General features: G+C 66.4%; 3 protein-coding genes across 3 annotated transcripts; 1 reads left to right on the forward strand and 2 right to left on the reverse strand.

Annotated features, from left to right (window-relative positions):
* Positions 1-206: 206 nt before the first annotated feature.
* Positions 207-3,447, reverse strand: EMIHUDRAFT_96516 (hypothetical protein; the record flags this gene model as incomplete). Its single annotated transcript, XM_005767231.1, has 7 exons — positions 207-1,105; positions 1,194-1,461; positions 1,652-1,774; positions 1,846-1,953; positions 1,983-2,090; positions 2,482-2,625; positions 2,938-3,447. The coding sequence occupies 7 exons, from the start codon at positions 3,445-3,447 to the stop codon at positions 207-209; spliced, it is 2,160 nt and encodes a 719-aa protein (XP_005767288.1).
* A 2,091-nt stretch (positions 3,448-5,538) lies between these two features.
* Positions 5,539-8,755, reverse strand: EMIHUDRAFT_197454 (hypothetical protein; the record flags this gene model as incomplete). The annotated part of the gene is made up of 8 exons (XM_005767232.1): positions 5,539-6,051; positions 6,272-6,916; positions 6,987-7,018; positions 7,211-7,437; positions 7,572-7,678; positions 7,794-7,853; positions 7,914-7,968; positions 8,145-8,755. The coding sequence occupies 8 exons, from the start codon at positions 8,753-8,755 to the stop codon at positions 5,539-5,541; spliced, it is 2,250 nt and encodes a 749-aa protein (XP_005767289.1).
* A 4,999-nt stretch (positions 8,756-13,754) lies between these two features.
* On the forward strand, positions 13,755-14,791 carry EMIHUDRAFT_448256 (hypothetical protein; the record flags this gene model as incomplete). The annotated part of the gene is made up of 2 exons (XM_005767233.1): positions 13,755-14,347; positions 14,425-14,791. The coding sequence occupies 2 exons, from the start codon at positions 13,755-13,757 to the stop codon at positions 14,678-14,680; spliced, it is 849 nt and encodes a 282-aa protein (XP_005767290.1). The 3' UTR covers positions 14,681-14,791.

The raw sequence follows: 14,791 nt of genomic DNA on the forward strand, positions 1-14,791 counted from the left end.
GAGGGGGCTAGAGCGTAGTCCGTAGAGGGCGGGCGGCAACGAAGGCCAAGCGGCCGGGCAAGCCCCCCCATCGCCCATGGCCACCCCCCGGAACGGCGGACTCCAAGAAGCACACACAGACACTGCGAGGGGCGCCCTTCACACAATATCACACACCCACAGATACAAGAAGAGGGAAGGGGCCAGGGCGAGCGGCACGGCGGGTATCAGACCAGCGCGGCCTTGATACCGGCGCGGTTGGGGTGCTCGAGCAGCATCGCGCAAGTCACATTGCCGTTTGCGAGAGCGGCCGAGATAGGGGCGGCGCCCGACTGCGGGTGCAGGATGTCGGTGCGCGCGCCGGCGGCGAGGAGGAGGCGCACGCAGGCCGCCGAACCGAGGTCGACGGCGGCGTGGAGCGCGGACCAGCCGACGTTGCCGCTGGCGGAAAGCGGCGGCGGGTCGGGCGTGGCCTTGGCCTCGAGCAGCAGCTGCATCACGCGGGAGTGGCCTCCGGCGGCGGCGAGCAGCAGCGGAGAGCAGCCCGGCCGGCCGCCGGGCACCGCGCCCGCCGCAGAGACGACGTTCGGCGTCGCCTTCGCGCCGATCAGCGAGGCGACGGCGCGCTGCTGCCCCTCCTGCGCCGCAAACATGAGCAAGTTCCGCCCCGTCATCGGCTCGACGTTGTCCACGGCGCCGCCCGCAGAGAGCCACGCGGCCAGCCCCTCCTCCCACTCGGAGTCAACCTCGGGCTGCTTACCGTCCGGACCGCCGAGCCGCGTGATCAGCTCCGGAGGCGGCGCGGAGCGCGCGGGCGCAGCGGCGGCGGAGGGGGGCTTCTCGGCCGAGTGGGGCTTGGCCGGAGAGGCTGCCCGCTCGCCGCCCGAAGCCGCGGCGTCCCCCTTTCGGGCGGGCTTGCCGCCCCCCCTCTTGCCTCCCTCCTTGCCTCCCTCCTTGCCTCCCTCCTTGCCTCCCTCCTTCCCCGCGTCCTTGGCGGCCGCCTGCTTGCTTGCGGCGGCGGCGCGCTTGCCGCCCCGCAGCAGCACCGCCACCGCAGCGTGGCCACCCTCCTCCGCCAGCTGCAGCGCCGAGCGGCCGCCCGTGTCGCGCGCCTCGCGTCTCGCCCCTAGGAGGAACGGATGAGGATCAATCACAACCTGCTTCTCCAGGCACCGCACGCCTCGCGCCCCGCGCGCCCGCGCGCAGCAGCGCACTCACGACGCCAGGCCGACCGTTCATCGCCGCGGTGAGCAGCGGGGTGCGCCCGTCGTCGTCGCTCGCCTCGATCGCGGCGCCCGCCTTGATAAGCGCCTCGGCGCAGCCCTCGTCGCCGTCCGCCGCCGCGAGGTGAAGCAGCGACCCCCGCCTCCCCGCCCTGCACGCGTCGGCGCTGCCGCCCTGCTGCAGCCACGTGCGGACGAGGTCGGCGAGGCCGGCGCCCCGCAGCAGCTCGGCGGGCAGCACCGCGGGCGCCTTGCGCGCCTGCTGCGCGATGGCGGCAGAGCGAGCCGTGCCTAGCCGTACCAACGCACCAGCTCTCGGCGAATACAGCTTGGGGGAGTCCTGCAGCTTGAGGGAGTCCGGCCTGCAGCTTGGGGGAGTCCAGCCAAGGCGCGAGAGGGCTGGTTGTGGTGGAAGAGTGTGTCCTCCGCTGTGTAGTCCGCATCTAGACAGCCGTGCTGGTCAGCTGCGCGACGGCGGGGCCCAGCTGCAGGGCGAGCTCGTGCGCCGCCGCCGACGAGAGCCAACGCAGGCCGGCCGCCTGCTGCGGGCTGGCCGCCTGCTGGCCGGCCGCCTGCTGGTAGCACGGGCACGTCAACAAGGGAGTCAGGCACGGGAGCAGCACCCAGCAACAGGTGCCCCCACCTGAGTAGGAGGCGTCGGAGGCGCGCCGCCGCCCTCGCCGCCGCCCTCGGACTCGGCCTCAGCCTCCGCGGGCTCGCCGAGCAGCTGCAGCACGCCGGCGTGGCCCGCCTGGTCAATCAGTGGCACTCATGATTCACACCCTGCTGGCTGATGAGCAGCAGCAGCAGGCCGGCGGCGCGACGCCTTTGCTGCGATGGCGGCGGCGGCGAGGCCGATGCCAGGGTGGACGAGACCAGCGCTCGCGCCTGCAGGGGAAGGGGGGGGGAGAGGGGTGTGGCGGGGGCGAGGCAAGCGCAGGAGGCGTCTCGGAGGCGTCTCGGAGGCGTGTGTAAGAAGTGCCCCGGGGGGCTGTAAGCGGGTCTCGCCTCGCTCGAGCAGCGTGCGAACAACCTCGACGTGGCCTTGGAAGGCGGCGAGGTGGAGGGCGGAGCCGCCTAGGGACGTGTCGCGGACGTGGCCTCGACGTGCCCTCGGGGAGGCGGCGAGGCGGGCGGGCGGCCGCCGCGCGGGTCGGTGGCATCGGGCGCTGCTCCAGCCTCGAGCAAGGCGGCGGCGGCGGCGGAGCGGCCCCGCAGGGCGGCGAGCATCAGCGGCGTGCAGCCTACGCGGCGCGGCGCGGACATGTTATTCGCACACCGCCCGCGGGCGGTACGCCGCCGCTGCTGCGACGAGGCTGCCGTGCTCGTCTCGCGCGTCGAGGGAGGCGCCAGCGGCGACGAGAGGAGGGACGAGCGCTGCGCCGCGGGGGCCGTGCGCCGCCGCCATGAGCAGGGTGCGGCCCTGCGGCGCGGGGTGGGGGCGGGCGGACGGCCTTATCGCAGGCGCGCAAGGGGGAGAGGGCAGAGAGGGCAAGAGAGGGCAGAGAGGGCAAGAGAGGGCAGAGAGGGCAAGAGAGGGCAGAGAGGGCAAGAGAGGGCAAGGGAGGGCAAGAGAGGGCAGAGAGGGCAAGGCGAGACGCTGCACGGGGAAGGGAGTGGGAGGGGGCAAGAGGAGGCCGCGCGCCGACGCGTCGACGGCCTCGATGTTACGGCCGTGCTGGCGCAGGTACGCCTCCACCGCCTCCACCTCTCCCGACGCCGCCGCGGCTCGCACCTTCTCCGGGAGCTGCGTGCTCTCCGCCGCCCCGCAGCCGCCGCTGTGGGCGTGTGCGTGGGCGTGCGCGTGCGAGTCTCTCCCCTCGGGCGGCGGCTCGTCCCAGCGCGACTCCTTGGTCACCGGGTGGAACCAGTACGTCTCGCCGTTCGGCGTCTTTGCCTTGCGCCACGCCACCTCAGACGGCTCCGGCGGCGGCGGGACGAGCATCGTCCCCATCGCGTCTGCCGATGCGGCGAAGGCGGGCTGCCCCTCGAGCTGTGGCGCCGCCTCGCGGATGCACTGGCCCGAATCGTTCGGCGCGTAGATGAGCGAGCCGTCCTGCAGCCGCACCTGGTACGGCGCGTACCGGCCTTCGGGCCAGTGCGGCGCCCGCCACCAGCGCGCCGTGACGACGCCGAGCAGCCACTGGCCCGGCCGCTGCGCATCCGGCTGCCACCAGCACTCGACGTGGTCGCCGATCGCGTACGTCAGCTGCGGGCGGTTCTTCGCGTCCGAGGGGGTGGGCATGCCGAGGTGTGGCTCGGACTGCAGCCTTGCAGCTGTATGTTTGCTTCAAGAAAAAGTAACCCCTCGGCATGGGACCGCCGCAAGCGGCGTGGCGTGGAGCGGTTGCGCATCCCTCCGGGGGCCCCTCTGCGCCGGGGAGGCGTTGTTGGAGGCTAGGACGCAAGCGTCCGTCGCCCTTTTCAAACTCGGGGCCCACTCCGCTACGCTCCGACCCGAATTTGGAGGGCCTAAAAGTTTAAGGTGTTGCTGCGCAAAAGGGGTCGGACACAGGGCGCAGCTCATGCTAAGAGCCAGAAGGGGAGCTAGAGAGAACGACTACCCTGTCCCGTTATTGCGTACACCAACACCACAAAAGCTCTCTCTCTCCTGTCCTCAGACACTCCGGGGGTCCACAACTACCGTGTCCCTCGACTAGCTGCCACGTTGCCGACCGAGAGCGGATCTCCTCCTGCTCCGCAAGGAGGGTGGCCAAGGCTAAAGTCTTGCCGGAGCCGCCGGGCGCGTTGACGACTTGGAGAAGGTCGCCCTTGTACTTGTACTTGTAGAGATGCTCGAGGGGGTGCTTTGTGGGGCGGTGCGCAGCCAGGCCAGCAGTGAGGGGAGGCGCACCCTCACTCTCCTCGGTTGCAGAGCTCGTCGGAGGCTGCGGCACGACGGGAGGGTCGCGATAGCAGTCCTCGGGCGAGCCGACGCGCATGTCCAACCAGCGCTGGGACTCGTTGTGACGGCAGACGCCGGCTGCCTCTCCAACCGCTTCTGCAGCGTCCTTCTTTGCCCGGTGCATGGGCTCGATCCGATTCCGCAGCGTGTCGTCCCCAGCGGTGGTGCTGCGCGGGAGGCGGCCGCGGGCACGCTGGGCTCGATCAGCGGCTTTCCCCGATTTGGCGGACGTTGTTGGCTTCATTTTTATCTAATTTTACGGATGTCTTGGCACCAGCTGAAGGCTTGCACGGCTCACATCGGGTCGGATTTGCGCACGGTATTCGGATTTTGCTATTTGTTCGTGTGGGGGTATATTGCAGATTTGTCAATGGTACCGCGTCTGCGACGCGGGCGCCTTGCGGGCAGAGCCCTTAGCCACCCTTTACATCTTGCGCGGTCAAAACATGTAACATCAAGATTTCGACCTTTTAGGTGCGGTGAAAAAGAGACGCCGTCTGTCAACCCGTCATGCGGCAGGTGGCTTGCTTTGGCTCGCTGCCACCGCGGTGGCTCACCAAGGACTTTTCAGCGTGCTGCGTCATCACCGCGCGGCGCGCAAGCCACGCCTCACCCGGGCAAAAAGAACGACCGCGCGCCGCCGCCGCCCGCCTCGCCGCGCCGCGCCGCCCCGCGCCTCGCCTCGCCTCGCCTTGCAGCAGCGCACGCGCACACGCACCCACGCGCCCGCGCTCGCTCCGCGAGAGCGAAGCAACCCTCCAAGCGAGTTCCGAACCGGGAGCCAAAAGGTCCCGGCTCGAACCGCGAACCGGTTCGACCACCGCCGCTGGCGGTTCTTGCAAAGGCATCAAAGGCAGTGCCTGATATAACGTGAAATAGTACGAGGCCTTGCAAGAGGGAGGAGGGGAGAAGAGCCCAGGGTGGGGAGAGGAGAAGAGCCCAGGGAGGGGGGAGGAGAAGAGCCCAAGGCGGCCTCCCTCTCCCTCCCCTCCCACCGGGCCTCCCTCTCCCTCTCCTCCCACCGGGCCTCCCTCTCCCCCTCCTCCCGCCAAAAGCACCGACAGTCTCGAGGGGCCAGCCGCTGGAAGGGGCAAGCCAGCGGCACGAGGGCTTCAGCCACACAGCTACCATGGGAACGCGACCCACACAAAGCACCAAAGTTAGGCATACCCCCCGGCGCAGTGTCCCCCGCTATGTGTCGCCGTTTGTCGGGGCACGCTATCCTGTGCAGTCAGGGGCTCAGGGCAAGTGGGGGCGGGGCGGACAGCCCAGGAGCGTGCCCTGGGATCTCTCCGCCCAGTCCGGGGGTGCGTCGAACCTTCCATCACCCTGTCGGAAGCGGCGTGCCGGTGGAGGCACGTCCGGGTGTTGGAAGTAAAGATATATTACTTTTTCGACCTTTTAGGTGCGCTCACCCTCCCCCTCAGCCTGCTATCGGAACTCGCCAAATCCCGCCACCGGCGTGTCGCTTGCCAAGTCCCGCCACCGGCGTGTCGGTTCGACATTGCTCCCGTCAAGTTCGATGCTGTCGCCCGACTCCACCTTATTCCTGCCCATGGCGCCCTCTCGGGCACCGGCGCTCCACGTCACCGCCGCCGCGCCCCACGTCGCCCGCAGCCTCGCGGCGTCCCACGCCACAAGCAGCGTCACGCCCGCCAGGCCGAGGCAGCCGAGTGTCACCACCGTCGTGAAGACTAGCTCGGCGCCGACGACGTGGAGCACCGCGACGAGCGCGACCAAGCACGCCACAATCGCAGACCAGACGCCGAGCCGGACCCGCAGCAGCCAGCGCAGCGCGGGCAGCGGCTCGTTCCGCCGCCGCGCGAACGCGCGCTCCCCGCTCGAGAAGTGCGCCTCGAACACGTCCGTGGCGCGGTGGCCAGGCAGCCGCACCTGTCGGCCTGTCAGCGGGTCTGTCGCCAAGTACGGCGGCGGCGCTGCCGCCTCCGAGTCGGCCTCGCCCACCGCCCCTCCCGCCTCCGCCCCTCCCGCCTCCGCCCCTCCCGCCTCCGCCCCTCCCGCCTCCGCCCCTCCCGCCACCGCCTCTGCCGCCTCCGAGCAAGCGGCGGGGCGCGCGGCCGCCGCCTCTGCCGCCTCGCGCGCGCGCAGCTGGGCGACGATCGCGCGGTGCGAATGCGACGAGATGGGCAGCTTCCAGGCCTACATGGAAGGTGCCGGGCGGGTTCCGGGAAGGCTCCGAGTGGGCTGCGAGATGGGGATCTGGCCGCGCCGGGATCGCAGCCAGCAAGTAGCACGCGGCCGGCACGGCGAGGAAGAAGACGCGGAAGGACCACTGCACGCCCTCCGGCTGCACGGTGCACGGCGCGGCCCTGTCTGGCTCCCCGTAGAGCAGCGTTGCGCCGAAGCCGTCGGTGCAGGCGTACCTAGAGCTCCGAGGAAGGGTCGAGGAGGGGCCAAGGAGAGTGCGGCGTAGCCCAGCGGCGCGGGCGTGCCCGACGTCGGCGGGGCAGCTCCAGCGCAAGTAGTCCGCGTCGCACTTGGCGCCGCAGCCGCAGGAGCAGCCGCCCAGGCTCTGGAAGCCCGCAAAGTAGGCGACTAGCGACGGGACCACGCCGCCGACGATCTCGGCATACTGCTGGAGGTTGGACTCGACGACCGTATACAGTCCCTCGGAACGCAGCCCGGTGTGCAGCTCGTCGTAGTCGATGATGTCTGCGAGGAGTGCGTCGGGCAGCACGTACGACGCGGCCATCCCGAACCCGACGCAAGCGCAGAGGATGTAGAGCGGCCCGTCCGCCATCGCGCCGGGAGGGATGGCAAAGGCGACTGCGAAGAGGAGGGCCTCGACCTGTAGGGCGGCTCTGCGAAGGCTCAGAGGGGCGAGGCGAGGAGCCGACTGGCAAGCGGAGGGAGTCGACCACGCAAGTGGTGGCGAGAACCTCCTTCTTGCCTAATGAGACGGTGGAGCACGCGTGCGTAGCTGGAGAGGCGCCAGGCGGCGGCGAGCAAACCCTCTTCTGCCCCATCGGCGCGCCGCGGAGATGAGCAGCGGAATGGCACCTGCTCGCACCGCGCGGGAGGGGCGGGTGGGAGGAGCGGGGGGTCAGCGAGAGAAGGGTGGTGGGGGGCGGGGGGGGGGCACCGAAGACGCAGAGCAGGACGATTGCGAAGGCGACGTAGTAGGTAGCGTTGAAGTCCTCGATCCGCATCGAGTACTTGATGTAGTCGATGATCAAGTTTGCGGGCAGCAGCGACGCGATCGTCATCGGCACCTTGAAGATGAGGTACTGCCGGTACGGCCCGTTAGCAAGCAGCTGCCGCACCGCAGGCACCATCGGCAGCGGCGCGTGCTTGGGCGGCCTCAGCGGCCTGCGTCACACCAGAGGGCGCGTCGCGTGAGTTGGCACGGGTCCGCGGGAATGGCGAGCCTGAGGGGGGCGAGTGCGACGGGGCACAGCCGCGTGTCTTGTCGGGTGCAGTCGGAAGAGAGGCCGAGAGGGTACAGCTGTCGTGCGCATCTACGCTGCGCGGGCCGCTCAGCGACAGAGCGCAGCAGCAGTGCGAAGCAGAGGCCGAGCAGCGCTGAGTATGCGACCGCCTGCAGCCGCACCTGCATCAGGACGTCGGTCTCGAAGGCCAAGGAGACGCCTGCAGGGGTCGAGGCGAGGTGCGAGCAGCGGTCGAGGGCGGTCTCGCCTCGCGGGCCGCGGTGCGCCTAGCCCGACCCCGATCTGCAGCAGGTAGCCCATGAACTGGAAGGCCGTCTTGACGCCGAAGAGGCGCGCCTGCGGGAGCGCTTCAGAGGAGGCTCAGAGGAGGCGTCAAGAGGGCCGTCCGACGCCGACCAGCCGCGCCCGCTCGTGGTAGTCCGAGGTTAGCTCCATGCCGAGCGCGTCGTACCTGTTCACAGCTGCAGCCGTGAAGGGACGCGGCGTGACGGGCTCCCCCCCCCCAGGCGGCGTCTCGCGCGGGATCAGACTGCTCGTCCAGCCGCTCAGGTACCTAGGGGGAAAGCTCCGAGACGGTGCAGGGAGGGTTGCCGGGGAGGCTCCAGGCTACCGGCTGTCGGGCGCCACAAAAAGTAGAGGACACCAAAGTAGGCGCTGAGCGAAGCGGGGGCGGCGGCCGCCACGCCGTCCGCGTTGCCGTCCGTCGCGTTCCACGGGCGCAGCGTCGACGACGCGACGGCAGCGTCGATGCACGCCTTCAGCTCGACGCAGCTGCTGCGGTTCGAGCTGTCCACGAGGGCAGCGCACGCCTCCGACACTGTGGTGACGGTCGAATTTCCGTCGGCGCTGTGCGGGCGCGAGAAGAACCAGCCCGGCGACCCGAGCAGCAGCGTGCAAATCATGAAGACTGGGCTGCAGAGAGCGATGAACGGCTTCCGGCGGCCCCAGCGCGTGCGCGTCGCGTCAGACAGCTTGCCAAGCATGAAACCCAGAAGGAAGTCGGCCGACTTGCAGAGAGACACGATCATCGCCTGCGCGGCGATCGTCATGCCCAGCGCATCGCGGTACACTGTAATCCGCGCCGGGCGGATGAGTAGGTCAATGGCGGAGAAGGGCATGCGTGGCGCGGAGTACGCAGCGATGGTTCCGCACGCGAGCCGCTTCTCTGTGTTGGCGACGAGGTTGGCACTGATTTGCGACGCTGGCGACGCTGGCGACTGCATCATTACAGCTTCCATTCGCGAATGGGCAGCGAGTGGCGCACAACGAGCGAGAGCACCTTCCGGCCCTTGCGGCCACGTGTATATTATTTTTGCTTGGCCGGCCCTCATGCTGAAATTCTGCAAAAACCTGACCGGCCCCTGCCCTGCCCCTACCTACCTACCTACCTACCTACCTTACTTATGGGAAACTAAAAAAGAAATCACCGGATGGGTGAAGGTGGGGTACTATACCAACTAAAGTGATGGCTGGTGGTACTATCCTGCAACCACAGTCCTTCCTGTGACATGGCAGGCCACTCTTAAGCCCTACAAGCACCAGATCAACGACTTGGGGAGGGTTGACATCGTGATTTGGCCGGAAAAATTCTTTTTCTGCTGTGAAAATTCCGGCGTGAAGAGAGGGAAAAACCCGACGGGAGGGCCCAGACCCTACCTACCTACCCCGGCATGAGGGCCGCCCAAGCAAAAATAATATACACGTGTTGCGGCCAGGCTTTTGCACGAGTGAAAAGAATTCTTAAGACGCAAGCCTCTCTCGAGTGAAAAGAAGGGAAACACTACACGCTCCCCTCCGTGTCGCGATAAACTGCGGAGAGAGATAGGAAGTGGTAGACGCCCGAGGGTAGGCGACGGCTAACACCACACTTCTCCCCTAAAATCCCTGTGTGGTGGCGGCGTACCGTCCTCCCATCCCTCCCTTGGGTTGTCTGTTTTCTTTCTTTCTTTTTGTCGCGATGCTGCTCCCGTTCCCCTGTGTCCCTGATCGTCCTTACAAGATCCTGCTCGCGCAGGTGGGGACCCTGTCCTTCTCCCACCCCTTGTTTGGTGTGTCCGTTTTATTTATTTATACCTGCACGCTGCCCGCACTCACGGACTCCATACCCGAAAGAAAGAGAGGGGAGCTCGCAGGAGAGGTGACGAGAGAACTACAGGTAGTGGGGAAGGCAGCCTCGATCGCCATACTGACATGGATGCGAAACAACGACAAGACCAAGGCACGGGCAGAGGAGCGAGAGAAGAATATAGGGTGGATAAAGCGCCTGTTCACGGCATGGAGGGTGAGCCACGCTGAACGCAAGGAAGCCGGAGAAGACGACTCTCCGAGGAGGACGAAACACCAGTGGTAATCCCGTCGTCAGCTGTAACGATGCACCCGAAGGGGACCCCAGCGCCAACATCATCGGTGGAGGTACAAGTGTCCGAAGAGAGAGTGGACCTGAGCAACGATATGACTGGGCGGCAAATGATCGCAGTGGGCGTCTGAAGAGTCATCCTTGCGCGAGGAGAGCTCGATAAACTCGAGGGGCCAGGATATGCCGCGAGGAGGGCAGAGTTACGCCGAGAGGCGAGAGCAAGGGATCGGCAGGCAGCGGCGTCGTCGCAGAACGAGGCAGAGGGGAGCGAAGCGACAGAGGAAGAAGCGACAAGAGAGAGAACGACGAGAGTGGGAAGACCGCGAGGTGGCATGAAGGCCTTGCAGCGAGAATCGGAGAGGGACTGCGAAGAGAGATAGGAAGAGGCAGACGCCCAAGGGTGGGCGACGGCTAGCGCACCACACCCCTCTTCTTAAAATCCCTGTGTGGTGGCGGCGTGCCGTCCTCCCATCCCTCCCTTGGATTGTCTGTTTTCAGTGCACGGTGGGTCCCCTCAATCGGCCACAAATGTGTGAAGGGGAAGAGGGAGGCGTATGTGAAGAGCTCTGCGCCTGCTATTCTCCGAGTACGACATGCTGTCGGCCTGGAGGCCCATCTCTCCCATGTCCATCGTCCCGTTGTGGCTTGATCCCAGCGCCTTCGCCGTCATGGTACCTTTGGGAAAGGTCGGCAGTGGTTGGCGAGGGAGTCAATCCCCCCCCGTTCATGTGCCAAAGATTGCCGACCCGGCTGTTATCACTGTTAGCCAGAGTCACTCAGGCCCACACCGATACCTCGTCCGTCGTCTGCTCCCGCTCGGCTTCAACGCCCTCTACAACAGGAAAGCACGCCGTCCGTGCTCCACGTCAAAACTGCTGGCGTCATTCTCCGGCTACCCGCGCGAGATGTGATCGGCGCCAGGGCCAGGAGGTTTGCGCGTTACGCGTTTGACTTGGGGCGGCGTGCGGCCCGCGAAAAGACTGTCACGCAAACTTTTACTCTTTTGCTTCGGTCTTCATGCTGCGAATCAGAAAACTTAAAAGAAAACCGACGGCGAATCCTAGAGTAGACAGAAGCACAGGTGTGTGCGGCTAGAGAGGCCGGAACCTCATGAACACTGAGCGTCCAAGTGGAAGTGCTGCGCGAGAAGGGAGGCGTTCAGGCTCTTGCGCGCGCGTCTCACAGCAGCGCCCGCCGGGGTTTCCTGCAGCGCGAGCGAGTCTATCCGAATCCGGGACGGCTCGTCTTCCGGGCATTTGCTCTTGCGCCCTTTTGTGGAACACGCGCGGCGCCGGTGCGTGATGTGAAGCTCGCACGCCATCCCGGGATGCACAATGAGGTTGAATGTGGTAGAGGCGGAGACGGTGACGTTGCCCAGGTGCCTGCTCCCCGTCTCCACATGAGGGAACGGGTGAAGATACTGAAGGGGCTTGTAGACTTGATTCATGAAGCATTCGCAGCCGCTGCACTCAATCTCAAATGCACCGAACCCCGGCCGGACGTAGGAGGACAGGTACCCGAGCGTGCCCTGCATCCATGTGCAGTTCGCTCGAGAGGGAGGGCTCGGCAGCGGCCCGAGACGAAGCGTCTCTCCGACTCGAGTGCTCTCAATCCCGACCTTTGCCACGCGCTTCGCTTTACCGTCGTCGACAAACCTCCAGCTCGTCCCATCGATCGAGCCAGACAGGGGCCAGGCGCCTCGAATGCCCGCCTTTGTGAAGCTCGGCTTGGTGAAGCAAACCTCCCATGGCTTCCCGGTGGGCTCCCGTGGGGCCACCTCAGGCACGACGAGGGAGCCATTGGGTTGCCCGTTGCACAGCTCATCCACCAGCCTCTTGCAGATGAAGCGGGCGGAAGCCGCAGCGATGATGGCGTGGGCTATGGGGGACGGGTGGACCTTGTCGGCCCCGCCATTTGCGTAGAAGAACTTGAGCGGCGTGCCGTCTGCCACCAGGCTCTGCATGGTGGGTCTCAGCGACATGATGTCTGCCTGCTCGGTCGTCGCGGCCATCCGGATCAGCGCTGGAGCAGGGACGGCGTTTTTGAACTTGGCATCCTTGGAGCTCGTGTGCTCCATGTTTTCCCAGACGATGAAAGCCACGGCCGCACGAGGGGCCACTCTGCGGATGGACTGAATCAGCGGACTCAGGCTCTCGCACCACAGGTTGCAAGCCACCTCGATCAGAACCAGGTCTGCGTCCGCGGGCACATGCGCCTCGGTGCAGAGAGCAAAGGAGCACGCGGAGGCGGCATTCTTGAAGGAGATCGACAGCCGAACCTCGATCCGCTCGTCGAGCGCGCGGCTGAGGACGGTCTCGAGCTCATCGTGGACGCGCCGGCCCCACGACCGAGTGATGTCGCAGATGGGTGAGCGGCGCTCGCCCGCCGAGGCGTTCCACGGCTCCGAAGCCCCACAGCCCGAGGTTGGCGAGACGCCGACGATGGCGACGTTCAAGCGCGACTGTGTAGCAAGGCGTTGCGACACTGCCGCCCACCTCGGATCCCACGCCGCGACCGATTTCTCGATGGGCTGCTGCCATCTCAAGCTGCTGGGGATGCTGAGCTCCGCGCGGGGGAGCGGCTGCAAGATGATCGCGTGGCCGTTGGCAGTACAATGAGTCAGCGTCCTCTTCGGGAGGTCGCCGGTCCAATCCCATGGTGGCCGCTCGGTAGAGGAGATATTTTGGACGACGCCACACAGCCGCGCGCTTCGTGGGCTCGGGCTCGGGCCAATAGCCGCCGGCACCTCGTCTGACAGCTGCCCCTCGTCGCCCTTTGAGCACTCGCTGCAGTCACGGCACTCCTTCAGATCGCAGGTCGTCACGCCACACCATGGCTTACACGCCCTCGATGAGGCCAGCTTCCGCGTCTCTTTTTGTGGTTGCGTGTGGCCACGAGCCACCCGCTCCTGCCGGCGGAGCTTGATCGGCTTGGACGAGGCCTTGTTTACCTGGCCCCGGAACTCCTGCGATGGCGCTGCCCGGAGGTTGCCTCTGACGGCAAAGAGCAGCGCGTACACCACAATGCAGGCGAACAGCCACTTGAGCAGGCGCCTCACGTCGACCGTGACCGTGGTGGTGGTGAGCGAGTCGGACTGCAGCAGCGGCCGCCGCTGGACAACAATGCTGAGCGAGCGGCGCGGAGCGCTGAGCTGCACCTCCTTCATCGAATCTCTCAGCGCGTCGTCCGGATCTTCAGTCGCCACTGGCCCGTCCATGCGGAAGCTGATGCGGGGGAGATATGGCCCGCTCCCCGTCGAGCTCACGCTGGTGATTCTCACAAGGCTGGCCTGCCGCCGAGAGCTGCCGCGGCGAGCGGGCGTCGACTCGCCAAAACTGGCTTCGCCATTCGATATTGCGCCGGTACTCGATCCGCGGCGCCGGAGGTCAACGTCTTCGTACGCGGAAGCAGCCATAGTACGATGTCTTCCAGCCCGGACTCCAGCTCCAGCCGGCCGCTCGCTCAAGGGGAACGCGGGACGCACGAGTTTACTTGTGATAGGTAGTAGCCATGCAACGAGGAAAAGAAAGTTTTCCGCGGCTGTGCGCCAATGGGCGCGATTAGATGAATTTTCTTTCTTCGCTCGCCCGGACTCCAGCCGGACAAACAAAACAAAATCTCTCTCTCTCTCCCAGCCGGACTCCAGCCGACGTTCTCCCATCCCTCCTTTGGGTTGTCTGTTTTCTTTCTTTCTTTCCAGCCGGCCGCTCGGCTCAAGGGGAACGCGCGGACGCACGAGTTTACCTGTAATAGAGCTCTAGGTAGTTAGCCCAAAGGAAAAAGATCTTTAAAAATCTCCGCCACGTCGTTTTTCTTGGTTGCGCGGTGCCGCGCGCGCGAGCTTTGCCATCCACGCTTGCCATCACGCTCCGGCCGTTGATATGTCCGCGGCCAAGCTCTCCGAGAGGCTCGCCACGCTGCAGTATCTAACGCGGCCGTCGGCGGGCAAGCGCACCGGTCGCAACATTGGCGTCCACGCAAACGTCGCCACTGACCTCGAGGCCGTCCATGTGCCGATCCCGGTAAAGATGGCCGACTACAGGCGGGTCGCTGCGCCGCCCCGCTTGATCGTCGATCGCTTCGAGCTGCGCCGCTGGCAGCCCGCACAGCCCGACTTTGCGGACCCTGCCAGCGTGCGCACGTTCTACGCCGCCGCAGAGGCTTTTGTGTGCGCTGCCGTCGGCGCCGCCAGGGTGCACGTCTTTGACCACACGCTTCGGACGTCGGGCGTCTCGTCCCTCAACGCGGCCGACGGCGCATCCGCTGCAGGCGCCGTCCTCCGTGTGCACGGAGACTACACGGCCGACTCCGCTCCAACGAGGCTGGCGCAGCTCGCCGCCGCGGGAGCCATCACGGTAGAGCCCGCGCCGTCGCGCTTTGCGTTCGTCAACGTCTGGCGCTCTGTGGACCAGCAGCAGCCGGTGCTGTCCCACCCTCTCGCGCTCTGCCGGCCGCGCAGCATCGACTACGCCAGGTATCGAGAGTAGCCGAGAGAGTAGTCGAGACTACTGGCCGGGATTGCCGCGCAGCCCCTGGAACCTCCCTGCGTAGGGACACTTGGTCCTATCACATGCACTTTGAGGACCGCGTCGGCCGCAACCTCGCCATCGAGGCGAAGGCCGGCCACGAGTGGGGCTACTACCCTCGAATGACAGCCGACGAGGCGCTCCTCTTCTTCGCTTTCGACTCGAGCGCCGCCGACGGCGACGTCGGCGTCGTGCACACCGCCTTCGACGACCCGGCCATCGACGGCGCAGGCGTGCCGCGGAGGAGCGTCGAGCTGAGGACGGTGGCGCTGTGGGACTAGCCTGTCTGTGGTGGGAGGCACGGAGGACGAGTCGTGTCTGCGGTTCTCTGTTCTCTGTTCTCTCGGCTCTCGCGCTGAGACTGAAAAAAGAATCTGGTTCTATGTGTAACA

Source organism: Emiliania huxleyi (genome assembly GCF_000372725.1).
Source record: "Emiliania huxleyi CCMP1516 unplaced genomic scaffold EMIHUscaffold_5, whole genome shotgun sequence".
In the NCBI taxonomy this organism is placed as follows: domain Eukaryota; phylum Haptophyta; order Isochrysidales; family Noelaerhabdaceae; genus Emiliania; species Emiliania huxleyi.